Source organism: Mus caroli, unplaced genomic scaffold, assembly GCF_978045245.1.
Source record: "Mus caroli unplaced genomic scaffold, Mus_caroli_1 scaffold_9, whole genome shotgun sequence".
Taxonomy (NCBI): Eukaryota; Metazoa; Chordata; class Mammalia; order Rodentia; family Muridae; genus Mus; species Mus caroli.
This window is the reverse complement of record NW_028227264.1, coordinates 54,475,134-54,500,711: the sequence shown is the minus strand read 5'-3', so window position 1 is coordinate 54,500,711 and position 25,578 is coordinate 54,475,134. Positions and strand designations below refer to the sequence as shown.

The 25,578-nt window shown below is 38.5% G+C and overlaps 1 protein-coding gene across 1 annotated transcript in view; it reads left to right on the top strand.

The window, feature by feature from the left end:
* Positions 1–25,578, top strand: part of Tbc1d32 (TBC1 domain family member 32) — a 244,143-nt gene that overhangs the window by 58,786 nt on the left and 159,779 nt on the right. Inside the window, exons 12-15 of the mRNA XM_021174643.3 lie at positions 9,127–9,267; positions 12,149–12,241; positions 15,371–15,513; positions 18,434–18,561. Of these exons, the coding sequence (XP_021030302.1) occupies positions 9,127–9,267; positions 12,149–12,241; positions 15,371–15,513; positions 18,434–18,561 (505 nt within the window). The remainder of the gene's footprint in view (positions 1–9,126; positions 9,268–12,148; positions 12,242–15,370; positions 15,514–18,433; positions 18,562–25,578) is intronic.

The window sequence follows — 25,578 nt, the reverse complement described above, 5'->3', positions numbered from 1 at the left end:
AATCCTCCAGTAGTACTATGTCCAATTTTCTGAGGAACCGCCAGACTGATTTCCAGAGTGGTTGTACAAGCTTGCAATCCCACCAACAATGGAGGAGTGTTCCTCTTTCTCCACATCCTCGCCAGCATCTGCTGTCACCTGAATTTTTGATCTTAGCCATTCTGACTGGTGTGAGGTGGAATCTCAGGGTTGTTTTGATTTGCATTTTCCTGATGATTAAGGATGTTGAACATTTTTTCAGGTGCTTCTCTGCCATTCGGTATTCCTCAGGTGAGAATTCTTTGTTCAGTTCTGAGCCCCATTTTTTAATGGGGTTATTTGACTTTCTGGAGTCCACCTTCTTGAGTTCTTTATATATATTGGATATTAGTCCCTTATCTGATTTAGGATAGGTGAAGATCCTTTCCCAATCTGTTGGTGGTTTTTTTGTCTTATTGATGGTGTCTTTAGCCTTGCAGAAGCTTTGCAGTTTCATGAGGTCCCACTTGTCAATTCTCGATCTTACAGCACAAGCCATTACTGTTCTATTCAAGAATGTTTCCTCTGTGCACATATCTTCAAGGCTTTTCCCCACTTTCTCTTCTATAAGTTTCAGTGTCTCTGGTTTTATGTGAAATTCCTTGATCCACTTAGACTTGACCTTAGTACAAGGAGATAGGAATGGATCGATTCGCATTCTTCTACATGATAACAACCAGTTGTGCCAGCACCATTTGTTGAAAATGCCGTCTTTCTTCCACTGGATGGTTTTAGCTCCCTTGTCCAAGATCAAGTGACCGTAGGTGTGTGGGTTCATTTCTGGGTCTTCAATTCTATTCCATTGGTCTATTTGTCACTATACCAGTACCATGCAGTTTTTATCACAATTGCTCTGTATTAGAGCTTTAGGTCCGGCATGGTGATTCCACCAGAGGTTCTTTTATCCTTGAGAAGAGTTTTTGCTATCCTAGGTTTTTTGTTATTCCAGATGAATTTGCAGATTGCACTTTCTAATTCGTTGAAGAATTGATTTGGAATTTTGATGGGGATTGCATTGAATCTGTAGATTGCTTTTGGCAAGATAGCCATTTTTACAATGTTGATCCTGCCAATCCATGAGCATGGGAGATCTTTCCATCTTCTGAGATCTTCTATAATTTCTTTCTTCAGAGACTTGAAGTTTTTATTATACAGATCTTTCACTTCCTTAGTTAGAGTCATGCCAAGATATTTTATATTGTTTGTGACTATTGAGAAGGGTGTTGTTTCCCTAATTTCTTTCTCAGCCCGTTTATTCTTTGTGTAGAGAAAGGCCATTGATTTGTTTGAGTTAATTTTATATCCAGCTACTTCACCGAAGCTGTTTATCAGGTTTAGGAGTTCTCTGGTGGAATTTTTAGGGTCACTTATATATACTATCATATCATCTGCAAAAAGTGATATTTTGACTTCATCTTTTCCAATTTGTATCCCTTTGATCTCCTTTTGTTGTCCAATTGCTCTGGCTAGGACTTCAAGTACTATGTTGAATAAATAGGTATGGAGAAAGTGGACAGCCTTGTCTAGTCCCTGATTTTAGAGGGATTGCTTCAAGCTTCTCACCATTTACTTTGATGTTGGCTACTGGTTTGCTGTAGATTGCTTTTATCATGTTTAGGTATGGGCCTTGAATTCCTGATCTTTCCAAGACTTTTATCATGAATGGGTGTTGGATCTTGTCAAATGCTTTTTCCGCATCTAACGAGATGACCATGTGGTTTTTGTCTTTGAGTTTGTTTATATACTGGATTACTTTGATGGATTTCCGTATATTGAACCATCCCTGCATCCCTGGGATGAAACCTACTTGGTCAGGATGGATGATTGTTTTGATGTGTTCTTGGATTCGGTTAGCAAGAACTTTATAGAGTATTTTTGCATCAATATTCATAAGGGATATTGGTCTGAAGTTTTCTATCTTTGTTGGGTCTTTTTGTGGTTTAGGTATCAGAGTAATTGTGGCTTCATAGAATGAGTTGGGTAGAGTACCTTCTGTTTCTATTTTGTGGAATAGTTTGTGAAGAACTGGGATTAGATCTTCTTTGAAGGTCTGATAGAACTCTGCACTAAACCCATCTGGTCCTGGGCTTTTTTTAGTTGGGAGACTATTAATGACTGCTTCTATTTCTTTAGGGGATATAGGGCTGTTTAGATCATTAACCTGATCTTGATTCAACTTTGGTACCTGGTATCTGTCTAGGAACTTCTCCATTTCATCCAGGTTCTCCAGTTTTGTTGAGTATAGCCTTTGGTAGAAGGATCTGATGGTGTTTTGGATGTCTTCAGAATCTGTTGTTATGTCTCCTTTTTCATTTCTGATTTTGTTAATTAGGATGCTTTCCCTGTGCCCTCTAGTGAGTCTGGCTAAGGGTTTATCTATCTTGTTGATTTTCTCAAAGAACCAGCTCCTTGATTGGTTGATTCTTTGAATAGTTCTTCTTGTTTCCACTTGATTGATTTCGCCCCTGAGTTTGATTATTTCCTGCTGTCTACTCCTCTTGGGTGAATTTGCTTCCTTATGTTCTAGTGCTTTTAGGTATGTTGTCAAGCTGCTAATGTGTGCTCTCTCTAGTTTCCTTTTGGAGGCATTCAGAGCTATGAGTTTTCCTCTTAGAAATGCTTTCATTGCGTCCCATAAGTTTGGGTATGTTGTGGCTTCATTTTCATTGAACTCTAAAAAGTCCTTAATTTCTTTCTTTATTCCTTCCTTGACCAAGGTATCATTGAGAAGAGTGTTGTTCAGTTTCCACGTGAAGGTTGGCTTTCTATTATTTATTTTGTTATTGAAGATCAGCCTTAGTCCATGGTGATCTGATAGGATGCATGGGACAATTTCAATATTTTTGTATTTGTTGAGGCCTGCTTTGTGACCAATTATGTGGTCAATTTTGGAGAAGGTACCATGAGGTGCTGAGAAGAAGGTATATCCTTTTGTTTTAGGATAGAATGTTCTGTAGATATCTGCCAGATCCATTTGATTCATAATTTCTGTTAGTTTCACTGTGTCCCTGTTTAGTTTCTGTTTCCATGATCTGTCCATTGGTGAAAGTGGTGTGTTGAAGTCTCCCACTATTATTGTATGAGGTGCAATGTGTGCTTTGAGATTTACTAAAGTTTCTTTAATGAATGTGGCTGCCTTTGTATTTGGAGAATAGATATTCAGGATTGATAGTTCCTCTTGGAGGATTTTACCTTTGATAAGTATGAAGTGTCCCTCCCTGTCTTTTTTAATGACTTTGGGTTGGAAGTCAATCTTATCAGATATTAGAATGGCTACTCCAGCTTGTTTCTTCATACCATTTGCTTGAAAAATTGTTTTCCAGCCTTTCATTCTGAGGTAGTGTCTATCCTTTTCTCTGAGATGAGTTTCCTGTAAGCAGCAAAATGTTGGGTCTTGTTTGTGTAGCCAGTTTGTTAGTCTATGTCTTTTTATCGGGGAGTTGAGTCCATTGATATTAAGAGATATTAAGGAAAAGTAGAGCCTGTGGCTCTACTCAGGCCGGTTTTCTGCTTCCCTAACTAATGCAGTCTCAGGTCCTGTGCGCAATTGGATTGGAGCAGAAGCTGTGTTCCACTCACCAGAAGTCGCAAAATCCTGTGGCGGGTGTTGTGGGTAGCTGGCAGGTGTCAGCAGGCCCTGAGCTCTAGCTACCCTGGTGCTGTTCAGACCGGAAGAGGCTTGTGGCCCTACTCAGGCCGGATTTCTGCCTCCCCAACCAAAGCAGTCTCAGGCCCCGCGTTATTGGACTGGAGCAGAAACTGTGTTCCACTCACCAGAAGTCTCAAAGTCCTGTGGCGGTTGTCGTGGGTAGCTGGCGGGTGTCAGCCGACCCTGAGCTCTAGCTACCCAGGTGCTGGTCAGACCCGAAGAGGCTTGTGGCCCTACTCAGGCCGGTTTTCTGCTTCCCTAACTAATGCAGTCTCAGGTCCCTCGCCCAATTGGATTGGAGCAGAAGCTGTGTTCCACTCACTAGAAGTCTTAAGATCCTGTGGCAGGTGTTGTGTGTAGCTGGCGAGTGTCAGCTGACCCTGCGCCCTAGCTTCCCTGGCGCTTTTCTTCTGTATTTCTTTATATGTATTTTCTTCTTCCTTTAATGCCTGTACTTGTTTGAATACATTTTCCTGTATTTCCTGAAAGGACTTATTCATGTCCTCTATCACCCTTAAAAGTTTGGATTTAAGGTCTTCTTCTTATGCTTCAGTTTCATTAGTATAGCCAGGGTTTGCTTTTGCATGATAGCTGGTCTCTCACGATGCCATATTGCTCTGGGTTTTGTTGACTTTGTTCTTACACTGTCCCATAGGCATCTGGTTTTCCTTGGTGTTGGCTGGATGATTCGGAGATTGGGGAAATGGAGTTCAGGATACTTTGCTGCTTATGCTTCAGGTGGACTCCACTGGCAAGGGATTGGTGGGAAAATATTCTAAGATGGTAGTTCTGGGGTCCCTGCAGGCCTCCACTGGAAGGAGGACACTTTTGGGATTCTACATGGTTCCTTGGGACCGAGTGCAGTGCTAGAAAATGGAGTTCAGGGAAGCATGTGCAACTCACTTGTGTAGGCTGTGTCCCAAGTGGACCCGACTGAGAAAGATTGCTGGAGTAGTGTTCCAAGCTGGTTAATCCTAGGGTTTCAAATGCTTCATTGTGAAATAGGATGCTCTTGGGGTCCCACAGGCTCCTGGTGACCAACCTACCAATCTTTGTCTCATTGATAATATTGTTTTCTCATTTTCATGTCATTAATTTGTTCTCTGATCATATTTTTTCCTTTCTACTTACCAATTTTCAATTTTGCTTGTTATGGTTTTTCCAAAGTCCTTAGTTGTGTCAGTATTTATCTGATATCTGTGTGGTTTGCTAACAGTGGCATCTGTAGCTATAAGTTCTTTTCTTAGGACTACTCCTGTCGTGCATTATAGCTATTCCTTTGTTACTTTCAGTGACGACTTGTTAGTTGTTGTTGATAGCAGGGTAAGATCACTTTAATGTAATATATATTTCATGTAATAATATATATTATAATAATATATATATATACATATATATACACATAGATAAACATATACACACATATATACACATACATATACATAACATGTACATAAATATGTGTGTGTGTGTGTGTGTGTGTATGGTGGTGGTTTGAATATGCTTGACCTCGGGAGTGGCACTATTAGGAGATGTGTTGGAGGAAGGGGGTGGGTCTTGAGAGACCTTTCTCCTAGCTGCCTAGAATCCAGTCTTCTCCTGTTTGCCTTCTAAAGGAGACATAGAACTCTTATCTCCTCTAGCTCTGTGTCTGCCTGGATTCTGCCGTGCTTCTTGCCTTAATGGTAACAGACTGAATCTCTGAACCCATAAACCATCCTTAATTAAATGTTGTCCTTTTTATGAGTTGCCTTGGTCATGGTGTCTTTTCACAGCAATGTAAATCCCAACTACGACACAAGCACACGCATGCGCGCGTGCACACACACACACACACACAATGATGTATATACAATGACTTTCAGAAACATATCTGTCTTCCAAATGAATTTGTAGCTGTGCTTGTTGTATGATCCTCTTCAATATGTCCTTGATTCTCATGTGACTTGTTCTGAGTGTAAGAACACATTATCCTTTCCCCTCTGATATTGTACCACTCATTTAATCAGGTACTCATGAGCTTTAGTGACACAAAATGCAGATTATTTACTCTCTCTCTCTCTCTTTCTCTCTCTTTCTCTCTCTTTCTCTCTCTCTCTCTCTCTCTCTCTCTCTCTCTCTCTCTCTCTCTCTCTGTGTGTGATTGGACACCCACTCCCAGCCTGTGTTTTTCTCTGCCAATTTTCAGTGCTAGTCTCATAACTTGGCTCTCCGTTCCATGTCTGATCTGTTCTTCTTAAGCTTCTTTGAGTTATCAGTGCTTTTATTAATTATTTCTGCTCCTATTGCCTCACCCACAGTGACTGCAGAAGTTATATTATTTATTATAAAACAGTGAACTTCATCTTAGATGTTCAACATTGTACTCTGCATCACCTGTTTTCCTTTTCATTAATCATTTTTAAAAATTTATTTATTATTTTTTATGTTCATTGATGTGTGTGGGTTTGTGTGTGTGTCAAATCATGGAACTGGAGTTACAGACAGTTGTGGGCTGCCATGTGGGTGCTGGGAATTGAACCAAGGTACTTTGGAAGAGCATCCCCTGCCCTTAACTCTGAGCCATCTCTCCAGCCCTGCATCACCTGTTTTCCATGCCATTTTTTTTTTTATATTTTATAGATCAAGCTGTTGATCTATAGATTTTGTGAACCTGTTATTGTTATTTTCTAAGCAAATAAGTTATTTCAAAAATATGAACATATTTTATGATTTATACTTGGGTAAATTGTTAAACTGAAAGCAATGAAAAAATTTCAAAGATAAATAATTGATTTTTTTTAAAGCCAGTGCATGTAGTGGATGAGAAAGCACAGAAGGCCTATTTTTTTTTTTTATTTTATTACGTATTTCCTCAGTTACATTTCCAATGCTATCCCAAAAGTCCTCCATACCCTCCCCCCTCTCCCCCATTTCCCTACCCACCCACTCCCATTTTTTTTTTTTTTTTTTTTTTTTTTTTGGCCCTGGCGTTCTCCTGTACTGGGGCATATAAAGTTTGTGTGTCCAATGGGCCTCTCTTTCTAGTGATGGCCTACTAGGCCATCTTTCGATACATATGCAGCTAGAGTCAAGAGCTCCGGGGTACTGGTTAGTTCATAATGTTGTACCACCTATAGGGTTGCAGGTCCCTTTAGCTCCTTGGGTACTTTCTCCAGCTCCTCCATTGGGAGCCCTGTGATCCATCCACTAGCTTACTGTGAGCATTCACTTCTGTGTTTGCTAGGCCCTGGCATAGTCTCACAAGAGACAGCTATATCAGGGTCCTCAGAAGGCCTATTTTACGTCTCATAATAAATTTGTGTTACTTCACACATTTGTTCACTTTTCTTATCTGTTGATATTTGAAGTTGCATCTCACCTTGCTTACCCTCATGTCCATCATCTTAGCTTTGCTTAGCTTTTTACCTAATGGAGGGTGTTTCACTGCAGTCTTCTGCCACTTACTTCCAAATGCTTGGTTATTTCTCCTATTTTTGCCACCTTTGGATTATAGCCTTCCACTCCTGGCACTCAAGGAATTGAACAGAGAGAATATGCCATAAAGATAGGAGGGTACAGGCGTAGGTTTTCTACCTTAGTTAGTTATGTATTAGTGTGGAATCTGGCTAGATGTTATTAACGTTTGGATATAAGTGTCTTCTGCCATAGGCTAATGTGTTTTAGCTACTTGTTCTTATCTGGAGGTGTTGTTTTTGGAGGATGTGACTACTTCACGAGTTGGGCTTTTGCTGGTAGCAGGGGTTGACTAGGAAGTGTCACTTGAAGGTTCTAGCTTGTTCTTATTCTAGACTGAGCTGTTTTTGTTTCCTGATCTGCCAAGATGTGAACAAGCAGTCTGGTGCTCACAGATCCAAAGGACTTGTCCTATTAGTGCCCTCTCTAACATGATGGACTATATCCCCTGAACTAAATAAACTTTGCAATTAAGTTGCTTTTGTGAGGTGATCAAGAAAATGTTTTGGAATGGGGTTCAGTAATGTGATAAACTGATCTTATAGTTTTTAATTTCTTTAAACATGCTTTGTGGGAGGATTCTGCAAGATTTTGGAGGTCTGGACTGGAGAAGCAGATTATGCTTGTTGGGGCTCCAGGATCAATATTCCAAGAGACATGGGGACCAGACAGGTTATGCTTATGGGATTTCACAGAAGGCAACAGTGATATCAGTATCTTGGCTAAAGTTCACTCATGCTACATCATAGGCATATGGAGTCCAGAGTCCAACTTCAGATACTGTTCCTTTTAAACTGTCTGCCTTTCTCAGAGTGACAGGGTCTCTCTCACTATCCCACACTTGCTGAATTGGCTGAACTGGGAGGCCAAGGACCCTCGGGAACATAGTGTATTCACTTTTCCTGTGCTGGAATTAGTAAAAGTGTGTGCAACTATGTCTTCTTGTTATTGTTATTTGTTTGTTTTATTCTGTGTTTAATGTGTTCTGGGGATGAAATTCATTTTCTTGTACTTTTAAAGTAAGCAGTTTATTGACTGAGTTATACCCCTATTCCTCTGAATAGTTCTAAAGTTCACTGAATCCATTAGCATCTTGTAAAAGTGATACTCAATACTCCTTGAATGAGTGAGGGATAAATAAAGGGAGAATATATGGGATTATATTTATTTTAGAAATTACAATTTTTGTTGCAGAACCAGTTGTAATCAGTATGATCTGTTGTATGCAGTACATCCCCTATTCAAAATGCTTGGGACAAGAACTATGTCAAATGTATTTCAGAGTTTGTGCAGAATTGAAATATTTTCATAGACTTAATCTGTGTTGGCTTTTTATATGGTTGCTCCAGTTTTATTTCTGTTGGTGTGACAAATGGCAGCAGATGCGAGGAAAGGATTTGTTTGCTTGATGATTCTAGGTTACAGTCCATTATGATGGGGGGACCTTAAAAAAGAACTTAAAATACCACATTCACAATTAATTATGTATATAGAACAAAAACATACCACCTTGTTTGCTTGTTCCCACTTAACTCTTTTGGGCATCATACACCTACAATGGCTGGAGTCTTTGTATATAAGTTAAAAATCAAAACTATTTCCCAAGAACATACACACATTTCTCACCAAGATTCTCTTCCTATTGGTTTCTATGTTAAATTTACAGTTAAAACCTGTGCAGTGGTAAAAATTAAATACTTTTTCTGTTGACTTCTTCTCATCTTTTTTTTTTTTTTAGTCTTTCTTTAGTGATGGATAACTCCCACAACCTGATACTACTTTTAGTTTGAGGACTGGAAACAGTAGTTACTAATTTTATAATGATTACTTTCCCTCCAATCTGTTATCAAAGGTAATAATAAATAATAAGAAAAATGTTTAAAATTTATACCAGTTGCTTCTCCAATAAAGATATTAGGTTTGATTTTCAGGTAGGCTTGAAGACAAGTGTTGTGAAATATAATATCATTAAAATAAATGTTCTTGTTCATTTCTCTTTTCAGGAACCAAGCAAAAGAGTTTCTACTATTCAGGACAAGAATTGCAATATATTTATTTCATTCACTCACTGTGCCTTTTAGGAAGACTGTTGATTTATACACAAGGCAGGAAATTATTCCCCATAAAGCTGAAGAATAGAAAAGGTGAGTGTAACTAGAACTAATAAGTAGGAAAAGGTATGATAAGATTTACAGTACACAGGTTCACATTTATAAACTAGGCTTGGTATCTATCTCGGTCACTGTTCCATCACTGTGAAGAGACACCGTGACCAAGGCAACTCTTATACAACAAAGCATTTCGTTGGGACTGCCTTGCAGTTTCAGAGAGTTAAGTTCATTATTCTCATGGCTGGGAGTATGGTGGTACACAGGCAGACATGGTGCTGTAGAAGTAGCTGAGGGTTTTACATCCTGATACACAGGCAGAAGGAAGAGAGGGACACTGGGTCTGGATTGGGCCATACTTCCTCCAACAAGGCCAGACCTCCTAATCCTTTTCCAGTAGTGCTACTGCCTGATGGCTAAGCATCGAATCAATGAGCCTCTTAATGTCATGCTTATTCAGACTTCAACAGTATCTGCTATGGTGCCATATTACTTTGCTCTTCATTGTAACAAAACACTGTGACCAAAAGCACCTTGATGGTGAGAGGCTTCATTTTATTTTATAGCGCATAGTCTACCATGAAGGGAATTCAGGAACGGAATTCAGAATAGCAACCTGGAGAACTCAATACAGAAACCTGAAGCAGGGGCCATGGAGGAGTGCTATTTTGCATCCCATGACCAAAAAATAAGTTGTGGAGGAAAGACTCTATTTCACCTTAACGTTTCTAAGTTCATCACTGAGGAAAGCCATGGCAGGAACTCAAGGCAGGGACCTGGAGACAGGAACTGATGCAGAGGCCGTGAAGGATTGTTAATTATCGACTTACTCCTTATAACTTACGGAGTCTGCTTTCTTATAGAACTCAGGACCACCAGTGCAGGACTGGCACCATCCAGAATGAACTGGTCCAGCCAACCATATATCACTGATTAAGAAAATGCCCTACAGCTCTGCCTACAGCCTGATTTTATGGAAGCCTTTTTCTCAGTTGCTGATCCCTCCTCTCAAATGACTCTAGCTTGTGTCAAGTATATGCAAAAGAGCCAGCACATAGGATGATGCTGGGGAGAGTATCAGATCATGTTTTTATCCTGTTTCATTTATTTTTGCAAATAGAGATCAGTGATCATCTTTATTTCTCCCAAGATATTATATCTCTACAAAAAACACAGTATGGGGCAGAGTTCAGCAAACCTTCTGCAAATTGACAGTAAATATTATGGTCTTAGTGGATAATATGCCATGTTTATGGTCATACAGGAAAGTCAACATGGTATGGCTAAGGCTGCTTTCCTTAGAATGGCCTGTTTGCAAGCTTGGCTCCTGTCTGCCGTGTGGGGAGTTGGGGTCATATTAGTCCCAGCATTAATAAGGTCACTTAAATTGTTTGTAGACTGTTCCCTGTGCCTAACCTATTTGTAGAAGCCAATATTACCATTTATGGTGAACACCAGGTTTGCTTTTTGGACTTTAAAATTTTGATAGGTACTAGGCAGAGGACATGTATGTGTTCGCCTTTCCTATAAGAACCCTGGGCACTACATCTCTAGTGAGATTTTTTGGAGTAATTGAATATATTCTTCATGACTCCCTTGGGAGAGGTTCTCACAAGCTTGTGCCTGGTTTGCTCTGTATTTTGTCTTCTGTAACCTTTCTTTTTGATTTTGCCTTCCATAGTTTTATTATAATGTGTCATGTGAACTTGATTATATGAGTCCTATGGGTCTTCCAACTCAGTCAAATCTGAACATAGTTTCAGGGCCTCTGATACATTTTAAAAGTAGAAAATCTGATCTTAGCTTGTCAGCCTTATCATAAGAACTGTAGTTTATTGGTACTGCTTCAGAGTCTGTCATTGTGATGCTCTTGTCTAGTTGTTTTATTTGCTCTAATTTATTTTAGCTCCTTGGGAACTGACAGGGCATAATGTACTTCTCTTACAATGTTCAAGGCTGTGTCATATAGTTTAAGACAGAGTGGGGACATCATGAGAGCTTCAGTTAAAGAGGTACTATTTCATATGGTATTGCTGGCTTTTACAAAACTACAAAGACTAGTGAATACATTTCATATTTTTGCAGGTATTCAACTTAACTTTACGTGCCTCTCATCTATAATAAATGTAGCATCTTATGTTCTTTTTTAACAACTGTATTTGCTCTATAAACAATCAGAGCTCATTTCAAAACTGAGTTTGAGAATAAAAGAAACCAGCAATCATCTTTAAATTATAGCTTTTCCAGAATGTTTTAATGAAAGAGTCTATAGCAAGCCTTGGTAAAATGTACCTATGGGGCTAACTTGGTATTCCATCTGGTTGGTGTCCTGAGCCTAGCATGTATTTTAACTATTAAACAGACTATTTTGTGCCATGTGGAAAACATGAAAGGTAAATATGCTACAGTGGTTTATTTGGCAAGCCATTATACTCATTATTTATTTGGTGATTATGAATGGATAACTGTACTGCAATTACCACCTTTTGTCTTTGTGATAGAGATGGTCTGGGCACAAAGCTTCAGTTACTTAATACTGAGTCTGTGATGGAAAAAAATACTGGCCATGTTCTACTGTCCTAAAGAACTCAGCAGAACCAACATACTAAGATGAATTTTACTTATCATAAGTGAATTGACTTAAATAGCCCTACTGAGTCCCATACATCTGTTGTGGATTTCTATGATCAGCTCCAAACAGATGGCAGAACTGTGCCTGAACATATCAAGACTCTGGGATGTTAGCTGCCCATTAACTGTGCACCATCCTGGGGTGATATGTTTTGGTTCACAACTCATGCCTGCTTGGGTTTACATAGAAATTATGATTCAATTTTAGAGGCGAGTGCAATGCAGTTAAATGATTTTTTAGATTGTAAGCATGTTACAAATTACTTCTTTGTTTTCTTTTGTAAAGATTCAGTATCCCTGACAAATCTGCTGGTTTTGTTTACTCAACTTATCTACTATTCACCAAGTTGTCCAAAGATGACGTCCGTCATGTGTTCAGGTAAATGTCTCATCCCTAAGTTGATTATTGATTGATTAACTCTGGTGTATATTCAACCTTTAATCCATGTATTTTAAATGGAGGAAAAACAATAATCAAACTTTTGAGTATTCTCTTGTCTAGATGTTTGAGTTATTTACCTATTTTGGTAAATGGGTTTAAGACTCTGCATTACTTGTAAGACATTACATTGGTTCTGAAGTAAGCCATGAAATTTCATTTTGTTCATAGATGTTTTAAGACATTTCTCATCTATTAATGTTCTAATTTCGAGTCAGTTTGGCTGAGAATCTTAATGTTTTTCTTTTCTTTTCTTTTCTTTTCTTTTCTTTTCTTTTCTTTTCTTTTCTTTTCTTTCTTTCTTTCTTTTTTTTTTTTTTTGTTTTTTTCGAGACAGGGTTTCTCTGTATAGCCCTGGCTGTCCTGGAACTCACTTTGTAGACCAGGCTGGCCTCGAACTCAGAAATCCGCCTGCCTCTGCCTCCCGAGTGCTGGGATTAAAGGCGTGCGCCACCACACCCGGGTGTTTTTCTTAATATAAAGGTGTTTTCAAGGGATATCAAGGGAAATTTGATTAATTGCTATGCTCTCTTTTTGGTGTTTTTTTTTTTTTCCCTTTGTGTTTCCAAGGTATTTTGATCAGCTTGCTGTTTTTAATTTGTCCTAGTTAGGGTTTTACTATAGTATGCAGAAATACCATTACTGTAGCAACTTGGGGAGGAACAGGTTCATTTGGCTTACACTTTCATATCACTGTTGAAGGAAGTCAGAACAGGAACTCAAACAGGGCAGGAATCCATTGGCAGGAGCTGATGCAGAGGCCATGGATGGCTGTTGCATACTGCCTTGCTAATCTGTTTCCTTATAGAACCCAGGGCCACCTGTTCAGTGGTGGCTCTACCCTCATTGGCTGGGCCCTCCTCCATCAATCATTCATTAAGAAAATGCTATACAGAGAAACCCTGTCTCGAAAAACCAAAAAAAAAAAAAAAAAAAAAAAAAAAAAAGAAAATGCTCAAATGGCCTGCCTATAACTTGATCTTATTGAGGCATTTCCCCAACTGAGGTGTCTCCTCTTAAAAATGACTGTGGATTGTGTCAAATTGACATAAGAATGACTGTAGATTGTGTGAAATTGACATAAAGCTAGCCAGCACAACTGAACCTTTGCCAACTTGATACAGAAACAGAGCACTAGTAAGCAACAATCTCTACTTTCTCATTCATCCCCAAGATGTCACATTAATAAGATCATCACAGTATTAAAATATTCCAAAATTTAAAAGGTCCCATAGTCTTTAAGAATTCAAACATCATGGACTGGAGAGATGGTTCAGCAGTTAAAAGCACTGACTGTTCTTCCAGAGGTCCTGAGTTCAATTCCAAGCAACCACATGGTGGCTTACAACTATCTATAATGGAATATGATGCCCTCTTCTGGTGTGTTAGAAGACAGTGACAGCATAGTGTGCTCATGTATATAAAATAAATAATTCTTTAAAAAAATTCAAATACCTAAAAATGTAGCCTCCTTAAGAAATCCAGGGAAGGAGGATAACATTTGAAATGTAAGTAGATAAAATAACCAATAAAAAATACATTAAAATAAAAGAAATTCAGTCTTTTTTAAGATCCAAAATCTTTTAAAATTCAGCATCTTTCAACTGTGCCTCTTGTCAAATTAAAAATAAATGCTTTCTTTCTTTAAGAGGGAAGATCCAGGGCACAGTCACACATTTCAAATCCAAAAATTCAGTTGTTTTCAGGCTCTTCTTTGTTAAGCATAAAGTAAAAGAGGATCTCTTTATGCTGTATTGTAAATTGCCACTTGCTCTTATGTGTGTTGACCAGCTTGTAATAATGTTTTAAATTATTACCACTTAAAATAACTTCTCCTTTTCTTTTGTATCTCTATATAAATCTTCAAAGTAAGATATAATATCAGAAATAATAATGTAGACCATAGTCTTTTAAAATTGGGAAATAACATGGAATGTTCAGACAAATTCTGAGAGAAATTGGAGTAAGAGAAAAATGGGTTGGGCTACATGTTAGTCATAGAATATATGTGTCAGCAGGAAGGATTTTCCTGTGTGGTTATAATAGTGTATCAGTCTTAATGTGATTCCTAGACATCTTCTGTCTTTATAGCATTAATACAACAGAGTACAAGACCCCTACTACATGCTTCTACAGCATTGTGTAGACTGAACATGCTCTTCCGTTGTTAAAGGTACTCAGTGTTGTGACTTACTGTCTAGTCAGCTGTCGCTGTCTTCTCAGACTGCTATGCTTAGTGCAATGCTCAGTAGGCATTTACTTCTATTATGTCAACAGGTAAGTATTCATGCAGAGTGTTTGTCATTGCAAACAAGGTTTCTCATCTGGAACTGAATGAAAAGTCACTAAATCCTTTTTCTTCTGGTTAGGCATGAAGTTGAAGTTCGCACCCTTATGGAATGAAGTAAAAACCTTGTTAGTATTATACCGTTTCTAAGGCACTCATATCACATTTGTGTAAGGAGGTTAGATTAAGTATCTAATCAAATTAATCAAACTAAATATCTAATCAGAAAGTCACATTTATTTCAGTTGCTGTTCCTACCATGTGCCACTGTGGACCCTTTTGGTTTCCTATCTCATGTTTTGGAGGATGATCTTGGCAATGCCTCTATTTTCCGGCCTCTTGTGGTCACATAGTATACCACCTTCTGGAGGCGTCCATTCTTTGGTGTCTTCCTTTTGCCTGTAGTTTAATCTGAAAGTTTCATTTCATTTCCTACTGAGCTCATTAAGAAAAGGAACAACAGTGAATGTAATGAACTAGTTTTCTGAGAGGCTTGTTGAGTCTTCCTCTAACCATATCTTCAATATCAAGGCATGATTTGGTGTCTAACTGAAAGTCGTTACATTGTCTTTTGTATTTTTTTTTTAATTAGCTTGAAGAGATAGTAAGCTAAACGAGATAAGTTTCAGTTTACAATTCTCATCTTCTGAGCTTTAGTTGTATGGCTTTTTTTTTCAAATAACCAAGCTCCCCTTGACCTTTCTGGAATAGCAGCCAGTGCACAGTGAGAAGCAGAAGTAGGCAGTGCTTTGACTTTCTGCTGTGTTCTTCCTGGTTCTCAGAGAATTATTCTCCTGCAAGTATGGTGACTGACGTTCTGCGGATGCTCTGCGACCAGAAAGAGTGTGCAGTTGAGTGCTTATACAACAGCACAGTGACAGAGGCGCTTCTCCAGCCCATTCATAACCTGATGAAAGGAACTGCGGTGGGTGTCACGGGAGAGGGAGAGGAGCCGCTTCCGCAGTGGGTGCTGGTCATCAGCCAGTGGCTTTGCACTCCTGACATGGTTGCGATGCTTTCTGACAGATACTTCTTACGTGTAATTTTTGGTTTTTTGCTCCTGAGGATCTCTACTTGTTAAGTCATAGTTTATGCAGTTATTTGATTTATTAGTTGTGACGTGTGGTAGGAATGTACACCCACAGACCACATCTTACTTTCTTTTCTAATCAAACTCAGTTCTCTTGGTGGGAAAAACCTAGAAAAAAGTTATACTATTAAGAAGCTATTTGTCTTGTGAATGTAATCAATCTTGTGTATGTCTTACGTATTCTAATGACAGTTTTATAGCTGTTGGAATACGATTATATTCCTGAAGAGTCAGCTCTGCCGTTTGGGAGAAGTGGAGTGAGGAAGACAGTGTGTGCAGCCCCCAGAGCTGAACAGCCACGCTCACTTCAGTGCACCCAGTGCACGTCCCATGCTTTCATCGGAGAATAAACTGAGGTTGAAGGACGTGGCCTGTTCTGCCTCAGACAGCTAACACGTGGTGACGTTGGCATCCTCACCAGGACTGTTGTATGCCTAACGTAGCCTACCACTTCTCTCACATAAACTTTGGAGCAGTGACTTTAGAGTGCACACTGGGCCAGAAGTTAAAACATCTTTCATCTGCTTTGTAGCATCTTTACCTGTTTCTTCTCCCTCCTGGGTCCTGCCACACTGCACTGGGCCACAAATACCTCGTGGATTGTTGTTGGCTGCATTAATGTCACTGTTTTCCGCTTTGCATTTACCAAGTAATCTGTCTACATGCAGTGTTCACATTTTCTAAACAGTGCTATGATACACTCTGTGCTTTTTAAATTCCCTCCTCCGACAAGTGATGCCTGCTGTGCGTGAAAATGTCCTCTCCTGGGTTCTGCAGGCAGCCCTGTGTTTGAATTATCTTTTGCGTTTTTTGGTATTGCATTGTATTTATTTATTTATTTATTTATTTATTTATTTGGGATGGTATTCACGTGCTGTGCTGTGTATGCAGAGGTCAGGTGAGAACTTTCTCAGTCTTTTCTCTTTTGTCATCAGGGTTTCATCTCAGGTCATCAAGCCTGGTGGCAAGTGCTGTCTTGCTGCTTCTGAATTGTACCTTTTTAAGTATAGGCTAGTCCACTGATACACAGTAGCTCTCCAGTCCCTAATTTAAGATAATCAACATCACCTATGGAGTCAGTGCTGTGTCAGTGCTCTGTGTGGGTGGCACCAATATGGAAGACAGTAAGGCATGCTCACACCTTTATTTAAGGAGGCCACTCTAATCACTTTTAAATGGGAGATATTTAGCATGAGTAACAGAAAGTTCTAAGGCAAAACTGTTTGTATGGCAAAATATGTGGACACAGATATAAGTATGAATTAATATACATGAGAGAAGGAACACATTTTAGATACAGGTGTCAAAAAAAGTAGTTTGTATGGAAACAGATTATCTAATAGAGTTGGGTGGATGGATAGTCATGCGTGTGTGTGTGTGTGTGTGTGTGTGTGTGCACATGTGTGCACTCAAGTATATCTACATTTCTATTTTCTGTGTACACACAGAACATACATACATACACACATACATATACATATACATATACATATACATATACATATACATATACATATGAATATGAGGTACATAAGTACATACATAAAACACACATGTGTATAATTTTTTTCTAGGGGCATGGTCTCTACACACAGTTTAGACAGACCTGAGAGTCTCAATCCTCCCGTCCCATTTAGTTTCTGAGTGCTGGAATTACTAGATATGTATGTGTAGGTAGTTTTCTCTTTATTATTGCTGTGACAAATTAACTCAATAAAATAGCTTAAAGGAGAAAAGGTTAGACATCTAATACCTAATTTCAGATATCTAGAGTCATGTAGTGATTCACTACCACATCAATGCTCTGTACTGGGTATTATAAGTATAGAAAACAATAAGGCATGCTTATGTTAACTCCCAGTTCAAGGGGCAGTCTGTCATGGTTGGGACCTAGTAGCTTGAAGGACCTATTCATGTTGTATCCCACAGTTAAGGAATGGAGACAAATACATATTACTGCTCTGCAATCTTCCTACACTTATACAGTCCAGGATCCAAACTAGGGAATGGCACCACCCACAATGGTCATATCACCACTAAATCAGTTAATATAATCACATTTTAAAATATATAGAATATGGATATCAGCATCCATGCAGGTATAAAGCAATAAGTAGACCCTGAAAATAATGGGAGTTTCTGTCAGCCAACTTCATCATTAACATAATTTCTAGGTTTTAATATTTGTTTTTGATATTTTCTTATATGTTGGCCAATCTGTTAATGCCTCCACTTAAAGTAAGCAGATATTATTGGTCCAATTTGTTTTCCGAGTGGATGATATTATTGGCTGTTATCCAACTCGTGAACTGGCTGTCCCTTGTCAACCTTTATCTAGCGAGGTATATAAGGGGATGGCATCAATTAGACAAAACCATAGTGTATTAGCATATACAACACAATGAATTTGTAGGAATATGGTACCTGAAAAATAGAAGATAATACAGATTGGTATGGAACTAGATCACATTTGGTAGCCAGAATTACACTTGAATCTGTAACACAGACAGTGATTCTCAGTAACTGGCTTATGTGAAAACCTTGGGTTGATTTGCCTCATCAGCACAGCTAGTAAAAGAATATCATCTAATGATGCATGTACCTCAGATATGTTAATTCACAACCGGCAGTTGTGAAGGTTTCTGTTGTTGTACTTGCGATATAACTTTATTAGATTGCATACATCACCTCTGCTACATCGTACAATTATATGATTTGTCTTGTCATCATTATTATTTTTATTTTTAATGTGCAGGCTGCTCCAGATTGCTCTGAGACAGCTCTAATTCATATAGCTGATATTTTGGCAAGAATCGCTTCTGTGGAGGAAGGACTCATCTTACTTCTGTATGGAGAAAATATGAACTCTTCTGAAGAAGAAAGGTGCGTGCATGTTTTAATCTTCTTACCTATTTGGGTGTACTTAGGTTTCCTGAACAGGTCCACATTAAACTATCTTTGATAAGTCTTTTTTTAAATGTTTATTGTTTTTCTATGTATGTATGTGTATATGCCTGCCTGACTTTATATGCACTACATTCATGCATTCAGACATCCTTGGAGAGTAGAAGAGGGTATTGGATGCCCTGGAAGGGGAATTGCAGACAGTACTGAGCTGCCATGCAAGTGCTGGGAACCTGGATCCTCTGCAAGAGTAGTAAGTGCTCTTAACAATGGAGCCACCTCTTCAGCCCCTTTCTTACCTAATCTTAGCTCATAATAAGGATAGTAGCAATCATTCCAGATGGGATCCAATATCTTCTTACCTGCTCTCAAAGACCATCTCACAGCTGTCTGAAGCCACAAGAAGTTAGTTCATGTCAAACAGATTCATAAGGAGAAGGCACACCTTTCCTCCTCTTCTGTTACCCTGTCCTAGCTCTGCTCACAGGGCATAGGAACAGCATAGCAGCTGGGGACAGGATCCTTCCTATCTCCATATTTGCCCTGGAGCTAAGACTGTCCCACAACCCCCCATACCCAAATCCCACCAGGAGAGAGCTGGTCTCCCAGGAGTGCTGCCACACCAAAGATTGCAGGCTCACAGGCCCACAGAAGGGACAAGCTCCAATCAGAGACAGCAAGATCAACTAACACCAGAGATAACCAGATGGCAAGAGGCAAGGGCAAGAAGCTAAGCAACAGAAACTAAGGCTACTTGACATCATCAGAATCCAGTACTCCCAGTACAGCAAGTCCTAACTACCTCACTACACTGAAAAAACAAGATTTGGATATAAAATCACATTTCGTGATCATGATAGAGGACTTTAAGAAGGACATAAAGAAATACAGGAGAACAGAAGTAAACAGATAGAAGCCCAATCGGGCAGTAATGGTGCATGCCTTTAATCCCAGCACTTAGGAGGCAGAGTCAGGAGGATTTCTGAGTTCGAGGCCAGCCTGGTCTACAGAGTGAGTTCCAGGACAGCCAGGGTTATACAGGGAAACCCTGTCTTGAAAGACCAAACCAAACCAAACCAAACCAAACCAAACCAAAAAACAAACAAACAAAAACAAAACAAAACAAAACCAAAACCAAAACCAAAACCAAAAACCCAAAAAACAATTTCTTAAAGAATTGCAGGAAAACACAACCAAACAGTTGAAAAAGTTGAACAAAACCATCCACAATCTAATAATGGAAATAGGAACAATAAAGAAATCACAAAGGGAGACAATCCTGGAGATAGAAAACCTAGGAAAGAGATGAGGAATCATAGACACAGGCATCACCAACAGAATACAAGAGATACAGGAGAGAATTTCAGGTTCAGAAGATACCATAGAAAACATTGACACAACAGTCAAAGAAAATGGAAAATGCAAAAAGCTCCTAACCCAAAACATCCAGGAAATCCAGGACACAATGAGAAAACCAAACCTAAGGATAATAGGTATAGAAGAGAATGAAGAGTCCTAACTTAAAGGGCCAGTATATATCTTCAAAAAAATTATAGAAGAAAACTTCACTAACCTAAAGAAAGAGATGCCCATGAACATACAAGAAGCTTACAGAACTCCAAATAGATTGGACCAGAAAAGAAAAGAAATTCCTCCCATCACATAATAATCAGAACACCAAATGCACAAAACAATGAAAAAATATTAAAAGCAGTAAGGTAAAAAGGTGGAATTTAGCAGGTTGTAACATATAAAGGCAGACATATCAGAATTGCACCAGACTTCTCACCAGAGACTATAAAAGCCAGAAGATCCTGGACAGATGTCACCTGCCCCACCTGGACATCCATCCCATAATTAGACACCAAACCCAGACACTATTGTGGATGCCAAGAAATACTTGCTGACAGGAGCCTGATATAGCTGTCTACTGAGAGGCTCTGCCAGAGCTTGACAAAATATAGAGGTGGATGCTTACAGCCAACCATTGGACTGAGCACTGAGTCTGCAATGGAGGAGTTAGAGAAAGGTCTGAAGATGCTGAAGGGGTTTGCAACCCATAAGAAGAACAATAATATCAACCAACCAGACCCCCCGCCCCAATGTATACAAGGAGGGACCCATGGTTCCAGACACATATGTAGCAAAGGTTGGCCTTGTCAGATGACAATGGGAGGAGAGGCCATTTGTTTTGGGAAAGCCTGATGCCTCAATGTAGAGGAATGTCAGGGTGGAGTGGCAGGAGTGGGTCGGTGGGGGACCATTCTCATAGAAGTGGGAGGAGGGAGTATGAGATAAGGGGTTTCCAGAGGGGAAACTGGGAATGGTGATAACATTTGAAATGTAAATAAATAGAATATCCAATTAAAAAAGTTAGAAATGACTTCTCCTGCTTCTATCGTGTGCCAGAATTGTAGAGAACTGTTATAGCTTCTCTCAATATTTGGTAGTATTCTTGTGTGAGATAATGTGTACCTTGAATTATGTAATCCTTTTAATTACTTAATTTCTTCAGTAGACCTGTTGAGAGTTTTCATGTGGAATTTAGCAGGTTGTATTTTGTAGAGAAATGATGTAGTTATTTATCTATACATAGTTTAATGTTATCAATAATGTGCTCTTGCTATCTTGATAGTGCCTGGGATCAGTAGTGAGAAATGTAACCTCTCATTCTGGTGCTAGTGTTTTTTACTTATTATTAATCTTCCTCCTCTTCCTCTTCTACTTTTTCTTCTTCTCTTTCTTCTCTTCTTCTTGTTATTTGTACTAACTTAAAACTTAACAATTTTGTGGCTTTTTCCAGAAAATCATATTTTGTTATTATTGATTGTATGTACATATATGCTTGTACATATGTGTGTGTGTATTGTGTGTGTATGTGTATGCATGCACACACATGGTTGTACTCACAGGCATGCATGTTCCATGGTACATTTGTGGGTTTCAAATGAGAACATTATAAAGTTTGTTTTGTTCTTATATATTGATAGAATTATGAGGATCAAACTAAGGGCATAGTAGTCACATGCAAGTGCTTTTACCTACTGAACAATCTTCCTGGGCTGATCATGTTTGTGTGTGCACGTATACATACATGTGAGTTTTTTGTGTGCATATGTAAGTATGCATGCATATGTGTGTGTATATGTGAGTGTATGTATATATGAGTGTATATGACAACTTATATGTGTTTGTTAGTATTTATGCATATGTGAGTGTGTATTAGCATGTGTGCATATGTGTGTATGTGTGTATATGTGTATATGTGAGTGTGTGCATATATGAGTGTATGTGTGTGCATATGTGAGTATGTGTGTGTGCTTATGTGAGTGAGTGAGTGGGTGAGTGAGTGTGTTAAAGGCAGAATATCTTATTGCTGTTAGAGCAGAGTAAGTTTTTTCACCTCTGTGGATAATGACATTTCATCTCATACTTTCTCGTTTTCCTTTCATTTGTTTTTAATCTGTTGTTTTGGTTTATTACCCCTTAGGTGTCTAAAAAATTGTTGGTAAGGACTACAAAGGCAGTTGTCGCTTGTGGTCATTACTTTTTTTGTTGTTGTTGTTGAAAATGCATAGAATTTTACTGGAAGAAAACCTTACAGAAGCCTCCTGCAGTCATGTGCCTGAACACCCACACATCTCAGTAGAGTCGGTGTTGACGCGGTGTTGGACCTCAGGCCTCAGTGTGTGCATTTTGATTGGGTCTACCCTCCTGTCTTTTGATCTCTGTGCCTTCTGAGAAGTCCCTGGGCTGGCAGCTTGCAATCTTAAATGGGACCTGGAGGCTATAGTTTTCCATAAACTTCCTTCTAGGCACACATGCTTTCAGTGTTGTTTGGTTGTTCCCACTCACAGAGATTCTTAGTTCATCAGACTTCTAGGTCTGATGAATCCAGCTGTTGCACTGTGGCTGGCAACTGGCACTTTCTAGGTTTACTCAGCTCTTCTGCATTCCAAGTCCAAAATTTCCCATTATCTTTCCCATTTGCTTTCTCCTGGAGGGTTTTTATGCATTTAAAAACTAGTTTTACTTATGAATTTTTTGAATTTATGGAGGAAAGAGAGATGTTATGCCTTTAGTTTATTGGTTTGAACTGGAGCTGTTAAGTATTTAACAGTCTTTTTTTTTTTTTAAAGGAACATTTTTCTCCTATCATGAATTCAAAGATCTTTTCATTTATTACTTAACCCTCTACAAAATCATTTTCTTTTTAAAATAATGCCTCACTAATAATATAATCCAGCCTTGAACTGTGATTCCCCCGTCAACCTGTCAACCTTTATTGTATGTAAGATCATTAAGAAGCATCGACTTTGAGTCTGGGTCATTTGGGTATGTGACAAATTTATTTATTTGCAAGGTTTTGTTTTTGTTTTTGGTAGCAAAGCTTATAAAATTAAAAAAAGTTACTGATTAGAAAAACAAACAAACAAAAATAATAAAAAAGTGCTAGTATGCCCAGCCTTATATCCTTATACAGGTTCTCTGTTTTTGTATGAATATTGTTAATTTGGATAAATCAGGGGTTTGCCAGGTACTGCCTCTAGGGTGTGTATGTATTTTTGTTTTTAAAGAAAGGTTCTGTCACATCGAAGTGGGACAAACAAGATATAAACTACCAAAAGTGACCTCTGATTATCATTGTGTGGTACCCTGATTGTTTCCTTAGTAGAAAGGTTGGAATGTTTGCAAATGCAATTAGAAAGAGTCTGGCTCATTAAATTTTGTTTTTCACATTGGAGCAATGAGCAGCTTACTAGCTGTAAAAAGGAATTAGGGGGCTAGGGAATGCCTTAGCAGGGAAATGTACTACGTACTAAACTCGATGACCTGTATTTAATTGCTGGAACTCACATGGTAGAACTAGAGATGTGACTGCTGCAGTTGTCCTCTGATCTCCAGGTTGTCCCTTGACTCTGTTGTGCACACACACCCCACACAGAATTGGCAGTATTTTTCTGGATAGCTTATGCTGTTAGTGTTGGCACTGAGTGAAAAAAGAGAAAGAACAGATGAATGTTTACAGACTGCCCTCTGTGGACAGGACAGTAGGAGCCGTCCATTTGCTTATATTGCTTAGAGAGATTGAAAGGCAAGGAAAACGGTTAGTTCCAGGGAACAGAAGAAACCATACATGGAGAAATGTTCTCCATGAGATATACATTGATCATACTTAGATATTAGGTTACAATTAAATAGTTGCTTTAGGCTCCAAATGATAAACAAAGAAGAAAGAACTCACAAGTTTAAAAACCTGTGAAATAAACAAGTAAGCAAACTTCACAGGCTGGTTAGTGACAAAGTTGTGTAGAAAGAAAATTACTTCAGGTATTCTCAACGTGACTGAACTGTAGTTGGGTGTAGTGTAAGAGAAATGATCTTCAATGCCAGCTGCATTTGGTATTTTTAGAAGCAGTATTGGTGTTATTTTAAAATTGTTATGGATAATAGATGACTAGGTAATGGCATTTGGCACTAAGACTTTTCAGTGTTAGATACAATATAAAATCATAAAATTAAAGAAACAAAATGTTGACTGTTCAGCACATAATGGAAATGCAATTATGAGCTTACTTTTTTTTTCTAAAAAGATTTTTTTCAGGTCACTACCCTGGCAAAGACCTAGAAGGAATGATATTGACAGCAGATTCCTGCAATCTGTTATCTCTTTATCTTTCTTTTTCCCCCATAAGGGGGTACAGGAAGCCTTGAAGAAATGATTGTTTCTAGGTCAGAAATAAGAAGTATACAGAATCATCCTTACATAATTTTTACTCTAGAAAACATGGTAACTGTTTAAAACTAGCAGGATAGTGCTAAGAGTTCCTCAAGAAAGAGTCTACTGTCTTAAGACATGTAACTTAAGCATCAAAAAATAATGGGTACAATAGGGTAAAAGATTATTAGGTCTATAAAAATATTGATTAAAAAGATATTAAAATAATAAAAATAGTAAAAATAAAGTACATATGAACTGAATGATTTCTTTTTGATGCTGCTATGATACCAAGTATATTTATTATTTTGCAAATTGATATTAGTATATTTTTCCAACTTTCCTTTACACACTGTACTTTAACAAGTTACCCAGGAAACATTCTTTGCAGAAGTCCAGTTGCTTAATACCAACACAATTCTTGAATCAGAAAAATATTCATGAAGTCTTTCTTCATGAAATCTTGGCAATCACTACAATAATTACTAAAATCATTTGGTGAAAAAGCCGTTCTTACTAGAAATGCAAGCGTAGTGCCATCTGCCAGGCTAACTTTTAATATCATCTAAAGTGGGGCCACCAACTATGTGGCTTATGCAGTAGGCACACATCACCAATGAAGTTGCTTAGCAAGGAAGAAACAAAGAACTAACATTCAAGCCTCAGACCTAATTATTATTTTCAAGAACATTTGAGGAAATGGGAAATGGGTTGGAAGATACTGTGGAGAAACAGTTATTCAAATAAAAAATTATTGAATCATTGACTTGGAGAAAAACTTCACAGGGAGTATAAATCACAGGGCATAGCCCGCAGGACTTACAGGGAGTGTAATTTAAACAAACCCATCTAGGGGAAATGACTTCCTTGAGAGACTAAAGAGAAATTTGATATGGGCTGTCTAACTAAAAGTTGTAATTTTTGTGTGGATACACTACATTTAAAATAGAGATTTTGTCATTTGGAGGTGTACACTGGGTTGCGTGTGCAAGGCAAGGATGGAAATGTGTTTATACAGCTGCGGCGGAAGGCACTGGAGGCTTGAGGGCTCTCTCACATCTCATGCTTGCTGCTTTTGCTTTCTTAAAAATCTAGAAAAAGTGTCAGTACTACTTCTCTCTGGGGTTAGACAGACTAAGTGATGTTGCTTCTCTCTCACCATTAGCTGTGTGCTATTATTATGCAAGCTACTTCTGTTATCTGTACATATATTCTCCAATTTTTTAAACTCCCGCTTTAAAGGATTATAGAAAAAGAAACAATGTAAGCACATTAAA